At 37.7% G+C, this 24145-nt stretch overlaps 2 protein-coding genes across 3 annotated transcripts in view; both read left to right on the top strand.

Moving 5' to 3' along the window:
* Positions 1-1782, top strand: part of LOC128220779 (CAP-Gly domain-containing linker protein 1-like) — a 47875-nt gene extending 46093 nt beyond the window's left edge. The window contains exon 25 of the mRNA XM_052929305.1: positions 1457-1782. Coding sequence (XP_052785265.1) covers positions 1457-1477 — 21 coding nt within the window. The 3' untranslated portion in view covers positions 1478-1782. The remainder of the gene's footprint in view (positions 1-1456) is intronic.
* A 12668-nt stretch (positions 1783-14450) lies between these two features.
* Positions 14451-22681, top strand: LOC128220242 (putative serine protease K12H4.7). 2 transcript variants are annotated; one of them, XM_052928552.1, is made up of 12 exons: positions 14451-14834; positions 15388-15569; positions 15986-16128; positions 16358-16453; positions 16822-16957; positions 17314-17428; positions 17757-17820; positions 18086-18223; positions 18720-18816; positions 20781-20835; positions 21198-21360; positions 21921-22681. In XM_052928552.1, the coding sequence occupies exons 1-12, from the start codon at positions 14631-14633 to the stop codon at positions 22025-22027; spliced, it is 1500 nt and encodes a 499-aa protein (XP_052784512.1). In that variant the 5' UTR covers positions 14451-14630; the 3' UTR covers positions 22028-22681. The 2 variants fall into 2 exon arrangements, with proteins under 2 accessions (XP_052784512.1, XP_052784510.1); XM_052928550.1 differs by lacking the exon at positions 18720-18816 and adding an exon at positions 19869-19965 and having other exon boundaries at positions 14453-14834.
* Positions 22682-24145: the final 1464 nt, after the last annotated feature.

The raw sequence follows: 24145 nt of genomic DNA, 5'->3' as shown, positions 1-24145 counted from the left end.
AAATGCTTGCACGATAAAACATGGAAATGTGTTTAAACAGAGTCGCATTACTCTGGAGAACACTTCATATAATTTGTTATTTTGATCAACAAAACATCTCCATGGCTCTCACTGCTAGATATGTTCTTGTTCTTCCTGTGGCAGCAACTTTCAGTTGCAACATTTATTCTCTCCAATAGGAACTAAGGATTAAAGCTTTATAGTTGTGTCGGCTGTAAGACCTTATTTAGTGTTAGAGCTTATGCTTCAGCCAATGGGATTGCCGGATGGATTCTTATTTAATTGTTTAAAAAGGCTCTAATGAAAATGTTACCACAAAATTTTCATTCAGTCATCCATTGGATTTTTAAATGTATTATATAGCAGTTTGCTCATGTACACTGCTTTTAGTATAGAGGCATTCACGTCAACACTGAGTAAGTTATTATTTATATTTTCCCAGCCCAGCTGTTGAAAAAATATAAACAAAAGCTAATATAATTATATTACTGTATGTATTACTTCTAAGACTCCACTATAATTTTTTTAGTAATCTTTAATTGAATGGAATATTGATATACAGTTTGCACAAATTTGGTAGATTGATAGAAGAGTTAAGTAGAATTTTTGAAAAAAATAAATAATAAAAAATCTTTTTTTGCGTAACAATTATATTCAAGATGACTGTGCTTTCTTATTGTACCATTATTTTCGCAGCAGGCCACTTAAATGATCGAAGTAACTATTGGCAGAGGGCATTGAAAAACATGCATGTTATTGTAAAATAATAAAAAAAACAAAAACAATTAAAGGTGGAGTTAAATAAAAATAGATAAGATTTGTTTTATGTGGCACTGATGAGAATGATTTTGTAACATAAGCTGTGTTATGAGCTATTTTTATCAAAGGACATATATATAAATATAAAAGAATGAACAACTTTTGTAAAATTTGTTATGTACCTGTGAATATGTGAGGTAATAGCAAGTTTAATCGTGGACAAAGCTCTTGAGCTGGGCATCAAACCAGGGACTCTCTGAATAAGAGTCTGATTCCCTAACATAGACATCTCCGCCATCGCCACCACCATCGCCACCAATAATTATTACATTGTATTGACCTGTTTCTAAGGATTATACTTTTTGGCTTTTATCTGTCCAAGGAAAAAGTAAATCAGGAAAAAGATGAATAATTTATGTTGTCTGGCATCAAGTGCCGAGTCAGTTCGAGATGCAGAGTGTTGTTGATTATGTTTGGTTAAGTAAGCTAGTAGCTTGATTCTATCAGGTGCTGGTTAAGGAATATTGATCGCTTTGAATAGAAAATGTTTAACTTAAACAATGTTTGATGAATATTTGTTCATATGTTGCATTGAAATACAATTCATAAAAGTTTAATAAAATAATATTTAATAATATTAATAATAATATTGATAATAATAAAAATAATAATAATAATAATGATTATTCATTTCCAGAGACTTAGGCTGTGTGATTGAAGCTTAAAACCCAGTACGCGCAGAGAATGAATTCTGAGCCTTTGTGAAAAGGATCTATTAATCAGTTATACAAAACATGCCGCGAAAATGAATAAAAATCAAATGAACAGGGGAAAGTCTAAACAAGATGGGTTGACTTCTATGGCAGTGCCAGTGAGTGAAATTATTTAAAGAATAAGAGGATTCATTAAAATGATGTCAACTAGTGAATTTGAGAAAACATCTGTACTAAAGTGTGTGTTACAGTACATGTTTGGTTAAGTTATTGTTTTGATGCAAGTGCTGATTTTTTTGGAAAATTACAATTATTGATTCACCATGCACGACTGGGCTGCAGTAAATGGCTGGTCACGTCTCGAAATGAAGACGGCACCAATGAGCCTTACAGGCCTATCTCGGCCGACAACGAAAATGTCACAAGGATATGGACGCTACTCTGTGAATATTCCTGTGATAACGCCCTTACCAAGGTCAGGGTTGCGACGTTGTCACACAACGATGTTGGGTCAGGCTGCAAATATGCAGAAACAGCAGGTTTTCAAGCCTCATAAACACTTTGTGGACTCCAGCACCTCACATTATATTAGATATTTGAAATGCAGCAATCAGGTAATAGCTTGATCTTGTGCATCAGACTTTCGTTTGTTATGACTTGTGGATCTTTTCTTTCAAAGATTGCATCATAAAGGGAGAATTTTCTATGATAGTTTCTATGTTTTTCAGTGTGTTTCAATCTTCTGTTTCTCATTCTGTCTAGACTTTTGTTGTTTCTCCTTTTGTCTAGACTGATGTTGTACTCTTTCTGTCTATTGTCTAGACTTATGTTGTTGCCTTCATGTCAATTGTCTAGACTTATGTTGTTGCCTTTCTGTCTATTGTCTAGACTTTTGTTGTTTCACCTTCTGTCTAGACTAATGTTGCTGTTTTTCTGCCTACTGTCTAGACTATGTTCTAGACAAATGTTGTTGCCTTTCTGTCTACTGTCTAGACTAATGTTGTTGCCTTTCTGTCTACTCTCCAGACTAATGTTGTTGCCTTTCTGTCTACTGTCTAGACTAATGTTGTTGCCTTTCTGTCCACTGTCTAGACTAATGTTGCTGCCTTTCTGTCTACTCTCCAGACTAATGTTGTTGCCTTTCTGTCTCCTGTCTAGACTAATGTTGCTGCCTTTCTGTCTACTGTCTAGACTAATGTTGTTGCCTTTCTGTCTACTCTCCAGACTAATGTTGTTGCCTTTCTGTCTACTGTCTAGACTAATGTTGCTGCCTTTCTGTCTACTGTCTAGACTAATGTTGTTGCCTTTCTGTCTACTGTCTAGACTAATGTTGTTGCCTTTCTGTCCACTGTCTAGACTAATGTTGTTGCCTTTCTGTCCACTGTCTAGACTAATGTTGTTGCCTTTCTGTCCACTGTCTAGACTAATGTTGCTGCCTTTCTGTCTACTCTCCAGACTAATGTTGTTGCCTTTCTGTCTACTGTCTAAACTAATGATGTTGCTTTTCTGTCTACTGTCTAGACTAATGTTGTTACCTTACTGTCTAGACTAATGTTGCTGCCTTTCTATCTACTGTCTAGACTAATGTTGTTGCCTTTCTGTCTACTATCTAGACTAATGTTGCTGTCTACTGTCTAGACTAATGTTGTTGCCTTACTGTCTAGACTAATGTTGTTGCCTTTCTATCTACTGTCTAGACGAATGTTGTTGCCTTTCTGTCTACTGTCTAGACTAATGTTGCTGCCTTTCTGTCTACTGGTTAGACTAATGTTGTTTTTCCTATTGTCTAGCCTAATGTTGCTGCCTTTCTGTCTACCGTCTAGACTGTTGTTGTTTCTTCTATTGTCTAGACTAGTGTTGCTTTCTTTCTGTCTACTGTCTAGACTTACCCTTGTGCCTTTTTTGTCTATTTCTAGATCTAGCCTTTTGTTGTTGTCTGTCTCTTTGTATAACTCTTTCTGACTGTTCTGATTTACATTAGTACTTTATGCATGGTTTATCTTTTTTATGTTTTTATCATTCATTTATTTCGCCTTGTTTCTTTTTTCACTCTCCTAAATCGTATTAATTTTAAATTCTCTTATTTTTTTATATCTGAATGAAATTATGCATTACCTGTTTATTATGTCCTTCAAAAACTTGAAGACACATAATACCCATTGTAAAACTTAAGCTGGCACTGTGACTTTCTTCCTCACACTCACAGATTTGGAAAAGTTGATTTTTCAGTTTAAGTATAAACACTAGCGAGTTAATTATGGTCCTTGATTTTTTTTTTCTGGACTGTTGAATTCAGGGATTTAAATCATTTCACTATTCGCATCCATTATAATTCATGGAGTTAATGCCAAAAGGTAGCAAGCTACATTAAAATATAGCAGGTTTTGGTACATTCTCGCATTAACCCCACATTTAATTCTTTTGCAGGAATCTGAACAGAAATTAAAGAGAACGGTGCACGTCCTCAGCATGCAGCGCTCCAAATCCGATCTGGACACATCGCGGGAAACCCTCCTAGGGGGTCAGGGCTTCAACTTGATGGGAGGAAGTGTGTTTGAGAAGGTATTGGTTCTAATTTATACACAGTTACAAGTAAAAAATGTATTGCATGTAGGATATATTGCACAAGGTGGGCATGGCGCTTACATTCTTGGATGAAGTGTTCGACAAAAATTTTAAACAACCAACGATCGACTGCTTTTAATTTCTTTCATGGAATGTTCCATGAAAGACTTTGACAATTTACTACTTATCATACAACATTCCTTTACTGATTTAATAAAAGCCAAGAACGACTTCATGCAAAAATAACCCTCGACTACAATAAGGGCGGAGCTAGTGAGTCAAAAAGGTGCAAACAGTTTAAAACGCCAGTCAGTGGGATTGTGTTTGGTGCCCCAATAAGAGTCATGGTCAAGGTCAAGGTCACTCTAACTAAAAATTGAAAAATGATAAGTACTGAATAACTTTAGTTAGGGTTGATGTATTTTGACTTTGGTATGTTGGACAAGCTTATAGAGATGTTTGATGAGATTGCGTTTCAGAAATCAAGTGCCAAGGTGGATATGCATTTGGGGCACCTAGGGTCAATGTCAATGTCAAGGTCATCTTTACAAAAAATAGATATATGGTGTTGAATAACTTTGTATGTAATCTGGTTTGTAAGGAAGAGTTTATTGAGGACTTCTGTGGGATTTAATTTTGGGCTCTAGGGTCAAGGTCACTGTTACTGCAAATAGAAAAACAGTTGAAACTGAATCTCACAACAAAGGCTAAAGTTCTTCTCTGAATCATTAGAGACCTGGTTTTGTTGTATTGCAGCGTTTCTTGTTTACTTTTTAATTTGACTTTTTTTATTGCTTTTGTCTGGCACATATTACATCATTATTGTGTTCATTTATAAGACGAAGCAGCATATAGTCGAGTGCTTTGTCATACGACAGCTTTTGTTATCTTGCATAATTAACGTTTATGTTGTGGAAGGAATGTAGGACAATGACTTCAAGCATGGTCACAACACATTTATTGTGAATAATAACATTACATTTCCAGTGTTACTCTGTTATGGAGGTAGGGATGTTGAAATTACTGAGCACATGTGTTCAGTACATGAATATGTTGTGTCGCATGCAAAACCCTAATCCTGACCTCAAAGTTCAAGGTCACACTTTGAGTTTAATCATTATGGAAGTATGAATAGATGCACATAGAGTATTATTGGTCGTGTCCTAGTTGTACCTCATCAATTGTCATGCATGGAGGGATTTGAAAATTTATTAGCATAGTGTTCAGAACTTTAAGATGACATGTCATGTGCAAGACTCATATCACTACCTCAAAGGTCAAGGTCACATTTATTTTAGCTTTAATATTTAGATTTGTGGATTCAAAGCATAGAAAAATTCAAAAATGTGTTGTTTTATATCATTTATTTAATTTGAATGCTAAGGTTTTGAATTTTAGATCTTTTGGCAGAAAAGATAATAAAAATGGAAAATTTAAAGAGCCATAACTATATCGTATATGGGCATATTCTTGAAATATATGCACATTTGTGTTAGAAGTAACCTTCAGAAATGATGTCTCACTTGAACATAATTTTTTGTCATTATTGCTAATTATTTGGGCCAGTAGCGCTTTTTTTTAAACTTTCCAACAGTCCCTACTGTAAATTTACATGCATACTTTGATTTTCCCAGAAGTCACCCATGGTGCACAATCAGTTTAGTAACCTGAACGAGGTAGGGCAACGGGATAGTGGCACTTTTGGCGGGAAACAGGAAATGAAGGTTGGGGTTGCTGTTATTCCCAGGAAGGGCCTCATATCGCTGTCCACCACAGAATCACAAGAGGATCAAACAGACAATTTGAGTATGTGTTGTTTTTGTATCTTGATTCATATATTACAATGTACAGGCAAACGTGGTGGAAGGTCTACCTGTTTTAAAAGGCTACTATGTTTAAATATATCTTAAGTGGAATCAATTTTCAACCTGGTACAGGCAAACCTGTTGGAAGGTCACCTTTTTTTAAAAGGCCACTATGTTTAAATAAAGCGTAAGTGGCATCAATTTCCAACCTGGTACAGGTAAACCTGGTTGAAGGTCTACCTGTTTTAAAAGGCCACTCTGTTTAAATAAAGCATAAGTGGCAGTAATTTCCAACCTGGATTAAGTGGCCACCTGTCATAAGCAGCCAATGCGACCTTTTCGCAATGGTGGCCACTTAATACAGGTTTTAATGTAAGATTGTTCATATAGAATAATATAATCATAGGAAGAAGAACTTTGTTTTATGTGGAAAACACATTAAGGTACATCAGTACCTTGTTTATAATCTGGTCTTCAGTTATGAATAAATATAGAGAATACAATGTACATGAATTGATTTGACAATAATTATATTAAAACAAATCATCAATCATTTACACATAAATACAGCCATTATGAAAACATGCATCAACAATACTCATAATGCGACAGCTGATCATAATCAGAAATATGAGTGTTCATTATCAGGAAAATACATTTTGAATGATGTCACAGTAATATTAATCTACTCATGTTTGCCATAAGGTATTCTTTATGCATATATAGCCTTAAAGATATTTAATGAAGTGATATCACGAATAAAGAGTGGATTAGATTTCCAAACAATGTTGGCAAAGTAAGAAAAATATATCTTACAATTATTGCCACCAGCCTTCAATTGAAGTGGTGTCTACCTGGAAAATTTTAGAATCAGTATAACATCTTGATTATGTGATGTAAAGGTTTTGTATAATAACTTCAAATGAAACCACAAAAAATTCCTCGACTATTATTGGTTCACAAACGAGTGCCAAGTTATTTATAGCTGTATTTGCACTTATTACAAGCACATAAATGTAGAAATCCTTTATAGTCAAATACTATGTGAATTTAAACTTAAATAAAATACCTCATTCTCAGAAATGGGCGACAACAGGCGCCAATCCATGATGGGCCCAGGGGAAAAACCCTCTGTCAAGCGACAGAAGACCCTCATCAAACGGCAAGACATTCTTGAGCATATCCAGGTTTGTCATATATAAATCTTCTCTGGACTATTATAAGTATATATGTATGTATTTAAGGAATGAATTGCGGGGTTGATGCCATTATCGGGATATGAAAGCAATTGGGCTAGTCAAAGTGTGTGGAGTCCAAAGGACTCCATGCATACTTTGACCAGCCCAATTGCGTTCATATCCCCGATAATGACATCAAAGCCGCAATTCATTACTTATATTTACACCAATAGTTCGAAGCTATTTCATTCAAGAATAGTTAAAACAATACTTCATTTCATTTAAGTAAACCTTTCAGTAATCCTTTCTTACACAATCTGTAAATGGAACGACCCGACTGTAACCGGAAACATTTTATCAAATGACGTCACAATAACGTGGGAAAAGATCAACTACTTGAAATCACATTTAAATGTAAAATTGAAACACTTATGACAACAATACATTTAACATATCATAAATTAACACTTTCTTAAATGTTGATTTATATTTTACCGGACTTGTTGAGACCTTACAAACAACAACAAGATGAACAATTTTCATGTATATTGTTAAGCGATGAATGTTATCAAAACATATCCGAAGATGTTGCGTTCATCGGATGATAACCGCAATTGCCGAAAATTCATTTAAAGAATGGAAGTTGAGGTGTAAATATATGTTCTTGAACACATACTTGCCCTTATAGTGGTGTGGTGCGTCTCCCCCGCAGTATTAGTTTCAAAGTTCTGGAAGGCTTACCTTGACGAAATATTTTAAAGCAAATTCAGTTGCCTCTTTTGTTAATAATTGCACTTCTCGCGTTTTTGTTGACAGTGCAGCAGTGTTCTAACTTCTTAATATAATCCACTGCCCAAGTGTATAACAACAATCAGATGGTTACACAACACCTTAATACTTATAAGGCGACCTCATTTCTTTTTGCACCTGAACACTCATTTTAAATTGTATTCCTGTCAGATGGGCGTTAAGCGGTTGGAGATTGAAGAGCAGCAACAACAGGAGCAGATTGAGATGGCCAAGAGCCTTGGGGATTACACCATCATGGACCTTCAGTCGAAAATCATCGAAATGACGGTAGGTTGATCATTCCCTTTAGTTGAAGGTGCGAGTGGGCTCATGGTGTTGGCCTGACTAGCTGAAGATGTTGGTCTGGTTTTGAACTCCACCAGGTCGCTCTCTGTTGGCCTCTGAAAATGAGTTCTTGTTTCCATCCAGGAAACAGACTAAAAAAAGTTTAACATCTATTTAAAGCTGTCGTTACCTCTGAGCCTAAACACATGGACAGATTCAGTTTGTGTTGTCAATGTAAATGTGTTGCTGACTTCTCATGTTAATGGTTTCTATGCTTCGCTAGTTCAACTGCTCTCAAACAGTATCACAGACCTATCCATATTTTCTTTCATGTGTTATACTGGTCAATCTATGGCAATGACCTTATTGTTTGACATAGTAGTTATTGGTTAATAACTGCTATTACTGAAGTTAATGTAAGTTGTAACACTATTATAAACTTTATAATTACAGGTAAATTGCAGTTAATTTCAACTATTAGGTACATATTATTTTATATTCTTTCAGGATGCTAAATCTGTTCACAGACCAAGCCCAGAGCTGGACATTGCCCCTTCCGACCTGGCCAAGAAAAAGCCAACCATTTCAAAACAGGAGAAAATAACGTTGCCTGCAATCAAGAACATTAACCCATTCACCATGAAAACCTAGTTGTTTTTCTGCAGTTGTCTCCCTTTAAATTCAAGAAATGGATAATCTCTCAGAACCAATGACTACGGTACTCATTTAAAGGGTGATGGGACTTTCAGAGATCTGCTTATGACAACTTACTCAAAAGGTGATATGACAGTTACAGACAGAGACTGATGTCAAAATATATTCACCATTTATTTGCAATAACCTGCTTCAATTTCAAACACAAGCTGGGTGCTTCCTTAGATAAATGTGAAAGTGTCGATCTTAGTATTTTTTAGGTAAAGAAAACTGGTTGAATCTTCAATCTTGCCTTTTCTTTCCGTAGACTGTGCAATTCGTTAATGTAACGAATTTTATGATGTACTTGTAAGTATTCAATACTGTTAGTGTACGGTAAACTCCATTGAATAAGTAAAAAATAAAGGTATATATACCTGATTTTCTTCTATTTTTGTTGAAATATTTGATGTGTATAAAAATTTATGTTGATAAACAAAATTCACATGACATCTCTGTTAGGCCATAAATTTTCACATGACATCTCTGTTAGGCCATAAATTTTCACATGACATCTCTGTTAGGCCATAAATTTTCACATGACATCTCTGTTAGGCCATATAATATATTCATTTAAATATCGTATTTGTCATATTTGTCACAATTATCAATAATTGTAATCTGCCATTTAGTTATAATTATTATAATTCAAAACCTCTAGTTTGACGGTTAAAACAGAATTGTTTTTAATACTTGTGACCTTTGTCAGTTAGCTACATAGTTCTGGTAGGGATTGAACCCACAGCCTTTGGGTGAGAGGCAGACACCTACACCACCATACCACTTTTTCCCCTATGCTTATTTGCCTTTGGTTGAAAATGCAGGATAATAATAATTATTGAAGAAATTCATGTGTCTGACTTGAGAATCGCCAATATGCCATGTTCGTCTGTTTAACACAGGATATGTCCATGAAATAGCTTTTAGTTAGCACCAAGGCTTTTTACATGACTGTGATAAAAACATTTGTATCAATTTTGCCATTTTATTTATACTTTACTGTTTTATTTATGAAAGTTTTTCTGTGATATAATTGATCCAAAATGTGTTTGATAGACATCTGTTTATGTTCTGTTTACTGATATGTTATTTATAGATATAATTCACCAGTGCTGGTTTAATGAAAGAGTTATCTACATAATTTTTCAAACATAATTTAAATAATTCGTCAATCAGTTTAAGAATAATGTGTCAAGTACCGTATGCCTTGTTTATTTCAAACTGTTTTCATTTTAAGGCGATAAATTACTTGAGGAGAAATCGCCCTTACATACATGTGTAGCTTTGTTGAAAAGTTCTAGGTATATCACTGGTCTAAATAGTTGATAGTTGATATAAGTGAACAATTGTTTATCTTTGTTAGTGAACAATTCTGCAAAGTATTATCATGTGAAACAAAATTCACATACTTCATTTATAACCAGTATTTGTGAATTTCTTGTCCCATATAAATGGTGATTTTTATTTTTTTTATTTTATTTTTCAAATTCTACGCATACAATGTTCATTCTAGTCTGTGTATGATAGTTCACTGTTCCTTGATAAGAATTAATATATATAATTATATATACAACAAATTTGACTGACGGAAAAACACTTAAAATACTTCTGTTAAACGCTTTGTTAAATTTGTATCTCTATTACATGTATTATATGGTTGTAAAATGGCGGGGTGCAGTGGATTAGGAATAAGAAACTTGGTTCAAGAACAGTAAGTCTGCATCATTTACATGTTCAGAAACTGAGGTCGTATACAATCACAAACCTGTACCACTTTAACGGGGCAGTAGTCACATATACATTTGTATACGCTTACATGTTATAGAGTAAAACTTCTTAGTAATATATCATTTAAAACAAGACTTAATTATAATACTTATAGATCAAAATGAATTACCAGAAACGTAATGAGGTCCATAAGGAATTGAAAATAATTTAAAGAAATATTTTTTAATCTCCGGTTATCAATTTCTTTGCTAAAGGGTTTCCTGGCCGATTGTCATCATTGTTGGCCACACTTTACATGTATACAGGATACTTCTACTATATATATATAAATATAATTATATATATATATATATATATATACTCGTATATATGGGGTGACTTCTCCACATATGGTATTACTTCATAGTGGTGTTAACCACTGTATCATGTTTCATATATTTCTCCACTTGCTGTTGGGATTTAAGTTATTTTAATCATGTTATACATATCTACATGTACATGTATTTTATCCAATAAAATGTTCAATCAAATAAATTCTCTATTTATATATATTTTGAAAGTACGATTAACTTGACTAAATATGTTCAAACGATTTCATTTTGGATCAGAGTTGGTACCCCCCCCCCTTTTGGCCTTTTGGTGTTGGCTAGAAAAACTGTTGATACCAAACTTAAATTTGGTCAATATTCAAAATTGACAAAAATGTATATAGACAAGTTTGGTAAAGTTTCATGCAAGTTATTGACAGAAAATGGGACTGTTTCTAAGGTTCGTTCGATGTCCGTTGCCCACAATTATCAGTACTTCATAAACACTTCAGGCCACAATTTTTAGTCCAAAATCAATGAAATTTTGTCAGAATGTTTGTCTTTATAAAGTATAATTTGAGTTGCTACATGGTCATTTTGGGCTTAAAATGTAGGACACTAGATCTTGTTTGCACTTCATAGGTCTCAATTTTGGCCAACAGTGTATGCCATTTTATTACTTGGTTATGTGCAGTCAAAAACTAAATTACAAGGTATAAAAAAAGAAAAACCCTGTTAACACTCTAGACTGCATTTATTGTCCAAATTAAATGAAACTTGGTCGGAATGTTTGTAATAAACTTGGGCCATTTGGACCCACTGGTACATGTAAGTCATCAGGTCAAATCAAAGACAAACCTTGTAAACTAAAAAGAGGCCACAAAAGCAATGCAACCTTGATCTAAAAAAGTTGAAACCATATCTAGTCCGAAATTGTGCATTTTGGGCGTATTTTGTTACTTTTTTTCCCTCCTATATTGATACTAAAGGTAAATTTGGACGATTTAAGGGGGACACTGGGTCATCACTAAGGCATACCAAAGTACATGTAGCCATGGACATTGAAGCTTAGCCATCAAATTTTGTGGACGCGAATTGAGTAAAATCATTCCAAACTCTTGAAAATAAAATGGAGATAAGTTACCGTTAACATTATGCATTAATAACTTCTGCCATATATGGTTTCGATTCACTGAATCGACCGTCCTTTTATAATCGCGTGTATACCAGAGCGTAATCGAGAACCGGGGGTATGACAAAGCGTGATAAAGAACCAGGGGTATGGCAGCGCGTTATCAAGAACCGGGGATATGATAGAGCGTAATCGAGAACCGGGAATATGATAGAGCGTAATGGAGAACCGGGGATAAAGAGCGTAATGGTGAACCGGGGGTATGACAGAGCATAATGGAGAACCTGGGTTATGACAGAGCATAATGGAGAACCGGGGTTATGACAGAGCGTAATGGTGAACCGGGGGTATGACAGAGCGTAATCGAGAACCGGGGATATGATAGAGCGTAATCGAGAACCGGGGGTATGACAGAGCGCAATGGTGAACCGGGGGTATGGCAGAGCGTAATGGAGAACCGGGGGTATGGCAGCGCGTTATCAAAAAAAAACGGGGATATGATAGAGCGTAATCGAGAACCGGGAATATGATAGAGCGTAATGGAGAACCGGGGATAAAGAGCGTAATGGTGAACCGGGGGTATGACAGAGCGTAATGGAGAACCGGGGTTATGACAGAGCGTAATGGAGAACCGGGGATAAAGAGCGTAATGGTGAACCGGGGGTATGACAGAGCATAATGGAGAACCGGGGTTATGACAGAGCGTAATGGTGAACCGGGTTATGACAGAGCATAATGGAGAACCTGGGTTATGACAGAGCGTATTGGAGAACCAGCGGGTATGACAGAGCGTAATGGAGAACCGGGGATATGACAGAGCGTAATTGAGAACCGGGAGTATGACAGCGCGTAATTGAGAACCGGGTGTTTGACAGAGCGTAATCGAGAACCGGGGGTATGACAAAGCGTAATTGAGAACCGGGGGTATGGCAGAGCGTAATTGAGAACAGGGGGTATGACAGAGCGTAATGGAGAACCGGCGGTATGACAGAGCGTAATGGTGAACCGGGGGTATGGCAGAGCGTAATGGAGAACCGGGGGTATGGCAGCGCGTTATCAAAAACCGGGGATATGATAGAGCGTAATCGAGAACCGGGGATATGATAGATCGTAATGGAGAACCGGGGATAAAGAGCGTAATGGTGAACCGGGGGTATGACAGAGCATAATGGAGAACCGGGGTTATGACAGAGCGTAATGGTGAACCGGGGGTATGACAGAGCGTAATCGAGAACCGGGGATATGATAGAGCGTAATCGAGAACCAGGGGTATGACAGAGCGTAATGGTGAACCGGGGATATAGGGCGTAATGGTGAACCGTGGGTATGACAGAGCGTAATCGAGAACCGGGGATATGATAGAGCGTAATCGAGAACCAGGGGTATGGCAGAGCGTAATGGAGAACCGGGGATATAAGGCGTAATGGTGAACCGGGGGTATGACAGAGCGTAATCGAGAACCGGGGATATGATAGAGCGTAATCGAGAACCAGGGGTATGACAGAGCGTAATGGTGAACCGGGGATATGACAGAGCGTAATGGAGAACCGGGGATATAGGGCGTAATGGTGAACCGGGGGTATGACAGAGCATAATGGAGAACCTGGGTTATGACAGAGCGTAATGGAGAACCGGGGGTATGACAGAGCGTATTTGAGAACCGGGAGTATGACAGCGCGTAATTGAGAACCGGGTGTTTGACAGAGCGTAATCGAGAACCGGGGGTATGACAAAGCGTAATTGAGAACCGGGGGTATGGCAGAGCGTAATTGAGAACAGGGGGTATGACAGAGCGTAATGGAGAACCGGCGGTATGACAGAGCGTAATCGAGAACCGGGGGTATGACAGAGCGTAATCTAGGACCGGGGATATGACAGAGCGTAATGGAGAACCGGGGGTACGACAGAGCGTAAACGAGATCCGAGGGTATGACAGAGCGTAATTGAGAACCCTGGGTATGATAGAGCGAAATCGAGAACCGGGGTTATGACAGAGCGTAATCTAGGACCGGGGATAAGACAGAGCGTAATGGAGAACCGGGGGTATGATAGAGCGTAAACGAGAACCGGGGGTGTGACAGAGCGTAATTGAGTACCCTGGGTGTGATAGAGCGTAATTGAGAACCCTGGGTATGACAGAGCGTAAGTAAAACGGGTATGACATAGCGTAAGTAAAACGGGTATGACAAAGCGTAAGTAAAACGGGTATGACAGAGCGTAATGTTTCACAAACCGAGCGTAGGGTGTTTGCTTAAACGAGGTCATGGTAGATGCTTTTTCTCCCACCTCAGTAAAACAAAATATAATAAAATGTATTTTAATTTACTTTTCAAATATTTTGGGATCTACTTATCTACGGTGGGAGAAAACGTACTCCTTTTCGGCCACTTTAAACGTATGGATTGTTTTTTCTGCATTCAGCGTTAAATAAAAAGTAAAACGAAAATCAGTAAATAGTTATTCGCTTCATTAGACGTTGAATTTTTTTTATATGCTGGACATTTATGAAAATGAGTCTATGTATCGGGTACAAACTTATCGCATGTACTAAATATTATCTGAAGTTACACTTGATTGCGATATATTACATACGTGCATATAAACGAAATTTGTAGTAAACAAACCAAAATTAAATTCTCGGGTGTTGAAACAACTCAGGGTTAGGGTTAGGGAAAATGTATGTGGCATTATACATATACGGAATAGTGTTCGCCTGTTACGCGGGGTCGGCGCTGGGATTTATTCTGTCGGATCCTTGGAGCTATGGACCGGAAATGAAGGCTCATACACCGGAAGGGGTTCGACTTCCGGTGGAAATGTATTACGAATTTCAGACCTTGGACCATTTTGATGGAGGCGACTTCAAGTATTGGCGACAGGTATGTCTTGCAAGCATCCATTAAATTCACATGTATTTCATAAATCCATCGTATACCACTGAGTCTCGTATACCACTCGTTTTCGAGTTGTATATACAATGCACATGTAGTATATGGAACTGGGCATTCTGTATGGAGTTATTATTTCCAAATATGTTTCATTTGTCACACTGTTTAAATTTTTCGTCAATTTTAACACTGATAATGTTATCAAATGTACATAACAACACCATACTATGAACATACTAGCATGTACATACTAACATATACAGTCGAACCCCGTTGGTTCGAACTCGCTTAGCTCGATTTCCTCTTTGGCTCCAAATGGATGTAAAGGACCGATTGCTTTCCACAGAAGGCAAGTATTCCCGCTGGGCTAGAATTTCCGGTGACTCGATGTATTTTCGCCAGTCCCTGGGAGTTCGAGCCAACGGGGTTCGACTGAACATAATAACATAAGTTTTCGACATAAATACCCAAACGCGTCGCTACCATATTACAATTATTTTCTTCCTCTCAGCTATTGTGTATATATTCCCACTCCTATCTTCAGCGTTACTTCGTTAACAACGCTACGTACCGCCCGGACGGGCCTTTGTTCTTGATGCTGCACGGGCAATCTGCAGCAAACCCAGTGTGGATGGTTACGGGCGCGTGGCACGAGTATGCACGGCAACATGGCGCCCTCATGGTGATGCTCGAGCACAGGTTCTTTGGCGAGAGTCAACCTACCGAGTGAGTCATACCTGTTATTTCAATATAAGTCTTGAAAACAGCCCTAACTAAGCCCTACAACACTTTCTTCAAGTTCAAAATTTGGTTTCTTGCTTGCAGTGTATTTGCCATGATTTAACAGAGATACAAAACCAAACCGTAAGCTAACGGGAGCCTTAACTAAGCCTTAACCAAGCTTAAAGCCCACCTTTATGGCCGTCAACGAGTCTTTTGACGAGTCTTTGACTATGGCAGACACGGGATAAAAAATGTCAAAATAATTCAAAAGTATCCGTGCTCGCTCATTATTGTAGCTTTGATGGAGAAGCTCTACAGAGAGTATCGCTGTGATGCACAACCAGTTTATAACCTGGAATAAACTCAAACACAGGAAACCATAGGTCGCCGTTTTTAATACTCGATATGTTTCCATTCAGTAACGTTACTAGCGAAAGTCTGCGATTCCTGAGTTCACGACAGGCCTTAGCCGACGTGGCATCCTTCGTGGACTACATCAAGGAATTCTACATGTACCATCTCAAGGGCAGCAAAGTCATCGTGTTCGGTGGCGGATACGCCGGTTGGTATTCACTATTTAGTTAATCTGAAATGTAACGTTGAATCATATACAGCCCAAAAATACCTTACTACTCCCTAAAATCCCTTCATAAAAAAGTCATGGTCAAGGAGTTGAATATGTTGACAATGAATTAAGTGAATATTCATTCATATGTACATATTGTTTTCTGCGGGTGGTTTCATTGCATCGTGTTCTGCAGTCATGGATTGCTAAGTTTATACATAAAAAGGTTCCCTAGCGGTGTGGATGCGATCCAAGTACCCGTACGTGGTGGATGGTGCTGTGGCCTCAAGCCCGCCCCTGACTGCGATCATGGACTTTGCGGGTATCATTTATTTGATTTATATAATAAAGGAATTGTTTTCTACATATGCTTACTAGTATATTGTTAATATGTTATAATGATTTTATACCGCAATGTCCTTGCTTGCCAGGGTCTAACACAATTGTAAATTAAAATTCTACAAGTGACATAATAGTTAATAACCAACGACCCGCGCATTGTTCTTAACCAGTTGAAAAACAACAACACACGAATGATTCCATATAAAAGAGGCGGCAAGCAATGGACTATAAAAGGTGCATACGTTATACAATCAGCTGCAAAATTGACCGATACTAAAAGTCAACTCTTTGCCATTTATAGATCATTTGATTGCAAAAATAAAAAGACCGACAAATGCTTTATACCAGATTACTACGTCGGTGTGGCCAACAGCCTTTCTTCTGTGAGCCCAGCCTGCCGGGCGAACATTAAGACGGCTACAGACACGATGTTCGAGTGGTACGGTCAGCCAGAAAAACGCTCAATCATGAACAACATATTTAGGTGATAATGATATGTTGCTTTTACATTTTAAATGTTGGTTAATGATTATGTAGGTAATAGAAGACCACCAACAATAATGCCTGTACCTGCTACAATAAAGTCTTCATGATTGTTGTTGTTGCTTTTCTGTTTCTGAAGACATATTCCATATTCAAATATGTTATTCAATGATGTTCACCTGGATGTGGTCACTAAGTAACGTTGGAGAAGAGCCCCGCTAACTATATAGTATGCGGAAAGATAAACACTGATCTTGGTTCATTCATAAAGGTTGTGGTCTTTAGTCAATAGTTTGAAAACGTTTAAACTGTACCATTTGCTTATTTCTCCTTCTTATCTTTTGTCTTCCACCATAGACTGTGTGAGAAGATCAACCACGGCAGCCTGATGGATCTCACCATGTTCTTCTGGCGATTTGCTGAGAACTTCGCTCGTGTTGTTCAGTATAACAAGCTTGACCTCTCGTTCATGGTAGGAGTTGCCTTTTACATTAAACCTGTCCAAACTTTAAAAAGGTTTGATATGTCGTCAAAACCTCGATGTTTTTACTGGAACGATCGTGTTAATGGGATACACGGTTGATTAAAGACCAAACCTGATATGTTTTGTCTAATTAAAAATCAAGGAGTAGAAAGTTAAAGCGAGTGTTTCTTAAATAAATCGGGAATTACTGCGTTAAACTAACTCTCTAGTTTTGAAGGATATCTTAATACTGCAAGTCAGTTGAATGTAACTGACTGCGCTTTTTTCTACAAGTTCAGATGCGCTCATTATTTACTTGCCATTTTTCTCATTTCAGGGTATTACGAACAATAACGTCACGATGGATGACGTATGCGCCATTATGACGGATGAGTCACTAGGTCTATTACAGTTTTACAGACTTTAGAACGTTTTGAGCCTGTTAGTAATTATATTGTTAAAAAAAATGATTTGATATATGTTAGAGAATATTTTTTAGAATATGAAAATAATTGCAATTCAAAAACATACATGAATTCGTCTTAGAAACACATCAGATCCGATAATGCTGAAACAGTGAACTTTCAAAAACATTTTGCTTCCTATTGAGCAGTTACAAATTATCAAATGGTCGTCAAGCTTAGTTGATAGTGCAACTTTCTGCAGGCGACCCGGTTCACCGATACGCTGCGGTGAACTCGTTGCTTCTGGACACGGACGGGCGACAGTGTACCAACATCAAGTACCCACAGCTTGTGCAATCCCTCAACCAAACCACATGGGGCAGCTGGTCCGCCATGGGAGGTATATATAGCTATCCATTCATTTATATTGCCAGCCACATCCCCGAACGCCTTTGCTTGGTGTACTATTTGTGCAGACATATGTACTGTAAACTAAGAGTAAGCGCATATATTGTGTCATATTTATAAAATAGGTTATGACGAACATATTCACCCAGTTATAAAATAATCTCCACAACGTTTCTTGAAAAAATCATGAAACATGTGGTGTTATGTAGTACAGTGTCAAGAAATGTCTTTTGTCCTCTGACGCATGTGTAATACCTTACCTTGCTGTAATTGAGTTTGTACTTGCAAATACAATAAATTGATATCTCGTACAGATCTTTTAGCAGTTTATATTGTATAAAACTGATTAATTCTTTGGTTTGATGAATGTTAACAAAATCGTTTATTGATTGGTCAATATGTATCCAACCAATTACTTAATTTGCAAACTTACCGAAAAATAGCATCCACCCAACTTATCAAAGTGTAATACAATTGGCTCACGACAGGTCGACAGCGCTTGTACCAACAATGTTCAGAGTTCGGATGGTCTCGGAGTTCATGGACTAACAAAGTGTTTAACCCGTGGTTCGCCTTTCCGTTCAAGTAAGGCGCGCGAAGTTCGCGATTTGTAAAACTAAGATCATTATATTTATATATGCGGTAGTGTGTCTGACATGACAAAAGAGCACCATTTTTGTACAAGTATAGTGTATTGTTGTCAGGGAAGGAAAAGCTAATCGACGCGAAACCACACAAAATATCGGCGCGACACCATTAAAAGTCATTATAAAATCAACAAAGAAACCTTTAACAAACGGGAGTATTGTTCATTAACTTCATTTCGCGAGTGTTATTGCGAACAAATAATGCTTGTAAATCATCGTGTCCCAACGTTGAAGTGGTCAAAATAATGTTGTAAGTGGTGGAATAACGCCCGGTTTGTGATGGTAACCAATCAATACCAGAGACAATAAACTGCATATGATTGATCGAGAAATTAAAACTTTTTTTTTCAATAATAGGTGTAAGATGATCCACTTTTATTATTGAGTTTATACATGCATTTGATTTCCTCCCCAATATCATCGTTTCCCCAATCATTCGGCGTTATTCAACCACTAACCAACGTTACTTTCACCTCTTTACCTCGTAAGGATTGGACACGGTGTAAATGGTATCAATGCGCTCTGCAATATGTTGCCTCTCAGTTATATGCACAGTCGCACCCCGTTGGCTCGAACTCTTAGGGGCCCGCGGAAAAACATCGAGCCTCTAAAAATTCGAGCTAAGCGGAAATATTTACCTTCAGTTAAAGTAAATAGGTTCTTTACCTATAGTTCGAGTCAACGAGGTATTCGAGCCAAGCACATGCGAGCCAACGGGGTTCGAATGTATATAAAACATTTAATAGGGTTATTTATAAGAATACTCTATTCATGATTTATATTGCTGGTATAGGCCAATCACTCTTTTCATATACAATGTATTTGTGTTCATCTTTTACTATTTAAGAACCAGATGGTTTAGACGGAATTATTTCAAAAATGACATTCGAGAAACAGCAAATGGTTTGCGTTTAGTTTAAAAGATATGAATTTTGCGCGATATACAATATTTGTGGACATCAAGCAAGCAACACGATGCGTTCTTTTCAGGCCGACAACGATTATACCAACAGTGTGCTGAATTTGGTTTTGCAAGAAGCGGTGATTCAATGAAACAACCATTCGGATTTTATGCATTTCCTTGGAAGTAAGAGTATACACATTTCCTTATTCACTACAATGCCACAATGAAAACTACAGGGACAAGCCCAGTAGCTAAACAATTTACTATGACCCTTTTAATGGTACCATGTCAAAGCGTAACAGACACTTAGCGAGAGAAACAAAACATTCGAAACAACATAAACATACTTCAGTCGAACCACGTTGTCTCGAACTCGCTTAGCTCGAAATCCTCGTTGGATCGAAATGGATGTAAATGACCATGATGTTAATCATTCCCGCTTGGCTCGATGTTTCCGGGACTCGAGGGCTTTCACCGGTCCCTGGAAGCTCGAACCAATGAGGTTCGACTGTGTACATTCAAATCACCACAGACATCCCACACATGCATCTACATATATTTATAAGCAAACGTTGGTGTTACCGCCTGGGAACGGTCAGTGAGACTAGTTTATGAGGACTCAATCTTCCACTTGTCCAAACATCTCATAATAGCTGCAAAATTTAGCCCTAATTGAAGGTGGCATCAACACATTTACTCTGGTACCCGGCGTACTCTGCACTCCAAGAGTTGAGATGGTAAGGACAAGTAATCCAGGCTACAGCATACCTTGATACAGGCTACAGCATACCTTGATATATTCCCGCTGGATGCCCATGTTCCATTTTGAGTTTATTTTTTAACAAGTGCAAAAACAGGCATATATAGTTTAAAATAATTTTGAATGGTGCTCTTTTGTCATGACATTTTCTTGTCTTTCATAGATATTTCCCATTGGCAAATGTCCGGTCATTGAAATATAACACGATTAGAATAACGCTTTTCATTTGAAATTTCAGTTTTACAACAGACCAATGCATCGATGCTTTCCAACAGATATTCGGCGGAGAGCAAGTACTTTGTTTTTTACAAATTTCCATGAAATGACTAGTCGTATAATTCAATTCAACAAAAACATATAGTAAATAAATATAACTAATGTTAACGACAGGGATACGCCCAGCAGTCAAAAGTTCAAATATAAACCATGATGTATTCATATATTTTGTTTCAGAAACGCCATTTAACGAAAATAGATGAAAAATAGTTGAAAATTGAAGCGTTTAGCACAAACATGCTGTTAAAGTTATAACATTATCTAAGATCGGTAAACGTTTAAAACGTTTCAAAAATAAACGATTTTTTTCGATTAAATTCGTTTTGTGCTTAGAGATCAGTAAGCTTTTGACAATTTGTATCGTTCTTTTATATTTTAGGTGACCGACAACTGTGCGGAGACGAACCGTTACTATGGCGGTCTTAACCTTCCTGTCTCCAATGTGGTGATTGTGAACGGCGCTGTGGATCCCTGGCACCGCATCAGCGCCACCGGGCAGCTACCCAACGCTAGCGGAGACTACGAGGTCATTCTTCTCGAAAGTAAGGGTTAAAAGAGTGAAAAAAAATACCCATAAATGACCCTGATCCTGAGTCGCTTTCAAACGGCAGCGGAATTGTGACGTAAATCTTCGACAATTGAATAGAGTCGAACACTCATCGCTCGAACTCCCAGGGACCGCCAAAATTACCTCGAGCCTCGTAACAATCGAGCCAAGCGCGAATGCTTACCTTTAATTATAAAAATCGGTATTTTACATTCGGTCCGAGCCAACGAGGATTTCGAACCAAGCGAGTTCGAGCCAACGGGATACTCTAGTACTAAGGGTTGATATATTCAACTCATAATCTAGATGTGATCTTGAAAGTGTCATCAATTTATTGTCATGTTCAGAAATGTGCATAGATTAAACAATTATACCTGTCAGTGAGATGAATTCGGTAATGGAACACTATTTTAGCTATAACTATGTTTCAAACAGTTTTTTATATAAGATAGGAGACACCTCACTTATTAAATTTGTTTAAAACATTTGACTATTTGTCGAAGTATAAAATCATTTTGAGTTAAACATCAGACAGACGTTATTTTCTATTTCTAGGTACATCCCACTGTGCTGACATGCTTCCCCCGATGTCCACGGACCCGCAAGAACTCACAGAGGCCCGTCTGCGGATCTCCAAACATATTGCCACCTGGCTTGGTTAGCGTCGCTACATTATATAACTGTGCGGACTGTCATAACATGAAACAAGTTATTGAATTGTTCATTTAACTACTAGTATATCTATATTATATTAGGTCATTATGAACACTTTTGACATATATAATGCCAATTGTAATTATGTGAACTGTTGAAACTATTTGGAATCATGAGTTAATTCAGTTGTTTCGACCCGTATTGATTATATTGGATAGGTAGGCAGTGGATCGTGTACGTTGAAGACTTGCAAAAAACAATGAAATATTTCTTTGCGTCATATTTTTTTCTTCATAAATTAAACTTATTTGACATCATATTTGCTCACGAGCGCGTTCGTATTGTCTCTGCAACATACTGCACAATGTGCAAGACTGATTGAACATTTCGTATACCATTAGAGTTACGGAGAAACAATCACGCTGGCTTTTCTCTTAATAACCTTTCGATTTAATATGCCATGTTCGCGTTTACCTGTCCGCACAAACGTACGTATGTGCATTTGTCGGTATGTACTAACCAATGACCAATATCGGGGTTACAGCTCGTTCGACTTGTGACACAACTCAGTCGTGGATATCTCGTCGTTGTTCAATGTTGTTTTTGTTGTGTGTGCCGGAAACTTGTATGCGACAGAACAATAAACGATTAATAGATGAATAGATATATCTTTATTAGAGGGCATTCGTATTGCATTCGTATATCTATAACTAGTTCATCGTTCATATTGGAATACAACCCCTGTTAAATGAAAACTTGTCATCTTCCTTCTCCTGGTGATATATCGTTAATGACCTTGTGATATATCCTTCCTTTGGGTAGCCTTCGATTTTAAATACAGTTGTCCTCTTAGAGGTAGCGCCTCCAAACTTAGCGCTGACCGATTTTTTTGTCGACGGCAAAGTGTCAACAAATGGCAAAGTGACTGGTGATGTTTTCGTCGGTAAAAAACAGATTCACGATGAAAATAATGATGAAGAAGGCTGTGTATTATACAAATAAACGACTCATAATCACACCGCCAGAAATACTTTGTCCAGAAATTCAATGTCAGTTTGTTAACACACTACAGCTCAAAGAGCTGTGTGAAGTTAGCTAAACATACGACATTGGACATTGGACATTCAAAATCGAATGTTGTGCTGGCACGACATTGGACATTGGACATTCAAAATCGAATGTTGTGCTGGCACGACATTAGACATTGGACATTCAAAAGTGAAAGTCGTGCTAGCACGACATTGGACATTGGACATTCAAAATTGAATGTTGTGCTGGCACGACATTGGACATTGGACATTCAAAAGTGAAAGTCGTGCTAGCACAACATTGGACATTGGACATTCAAAATCGAATGTTGTGCTGGCACGACATTGGACATTGGACATTCAAAAGTGAAAGTCGTGCTAGCACGACATTGGACATTCAAAATCGAACGTTGTGCTGGCACGACATTGGATATTGGACATTCAAAAGTGAAAGTCGTGCTAGCACGACATTGGACATTGGACATTCATAATCGAATGTTGTGCTGGCACGACATTGGACATTGGACATTCAAAAGTGAATGTCGTGCTAGCACGACATTGGACATTGGACATTCAAAATCGAATGTTGTGCTGGCACGACATTGGGCATTGGACATTCAAAAGTGAAAGTCGTGCTAGCACGACATTGGACATTGGACATTCAAAATCGAATGTTGTGCTGGCACGACATTGGACATTGGACATTCAAAATCGAATGTTGTGCTGGCACGACATTGGACATTGGACATTCAAAAGTGAAAGTCGTGCTAGCACGACATTGGACATTCAAAACAGAATGTTGTGCTGGCACGACATTGGACATTGGACATTCAAAAGTGAAAGTCGTGCTGTCACGACATTGGACATTGGACATTCAAAATCGAATGTTGTGCTGGCACGACATTGGACATTCAAAAGTGAAAGTCGTGCTAGCACGGCATTGGACATTCAAAATCGAATGTTGTGCTGTCACGACATTGGACATTGGACATTCAAAAGTGAAAGTTGTGCTAGCACGACATTGGACATTGGACATTCAAAATCGAATGTTGTGCTGGCACGACATTGGACATTGGACATTCAAAAGTGAAAGTCGTG

This window comes from Mya arenaria, chromosome 15 (genome assembly GCF_026914265.1).
Source record: "Mya arenaria isolate MELC-2E11 chromosome 15, ASM2691426v1".
In the NCBI taxonomy this organism is placed as follows: Eukaryota; Metazoa; Mollusca; class Bivalvia; order Myida; family Myidae; genus Mya; species Mya arenaria.
This window is presented reverse-complemented; position numbering and strand designations above follow the sequence as displayed.

Excerpts from the sequence above, each read along its gene's own strand:
- LOC128220242 (XM_052928552.1), top strand. The coding sequence starts at position 14,631 with ATGTATGTGGCATTATACATATACGGAATAGTGTTCGCCTGTTACGCG. Across the intron at positions 18,817-20,780 it reads TGGTTCGCCTTTCCGTTCAA|TTTTACAACAGACCAATGCA; the intron begins GTAAGGCGCGCG and ends TTGAAATTTCAG. Across the intron at positions 21,361-21,920 it reads CGAGGTCATTCTTCTCGAAA|GTACATCCCACTGTGCTGAC; the intron begins GTAAGGGTTAAA and ends TTCTATTTCTAG.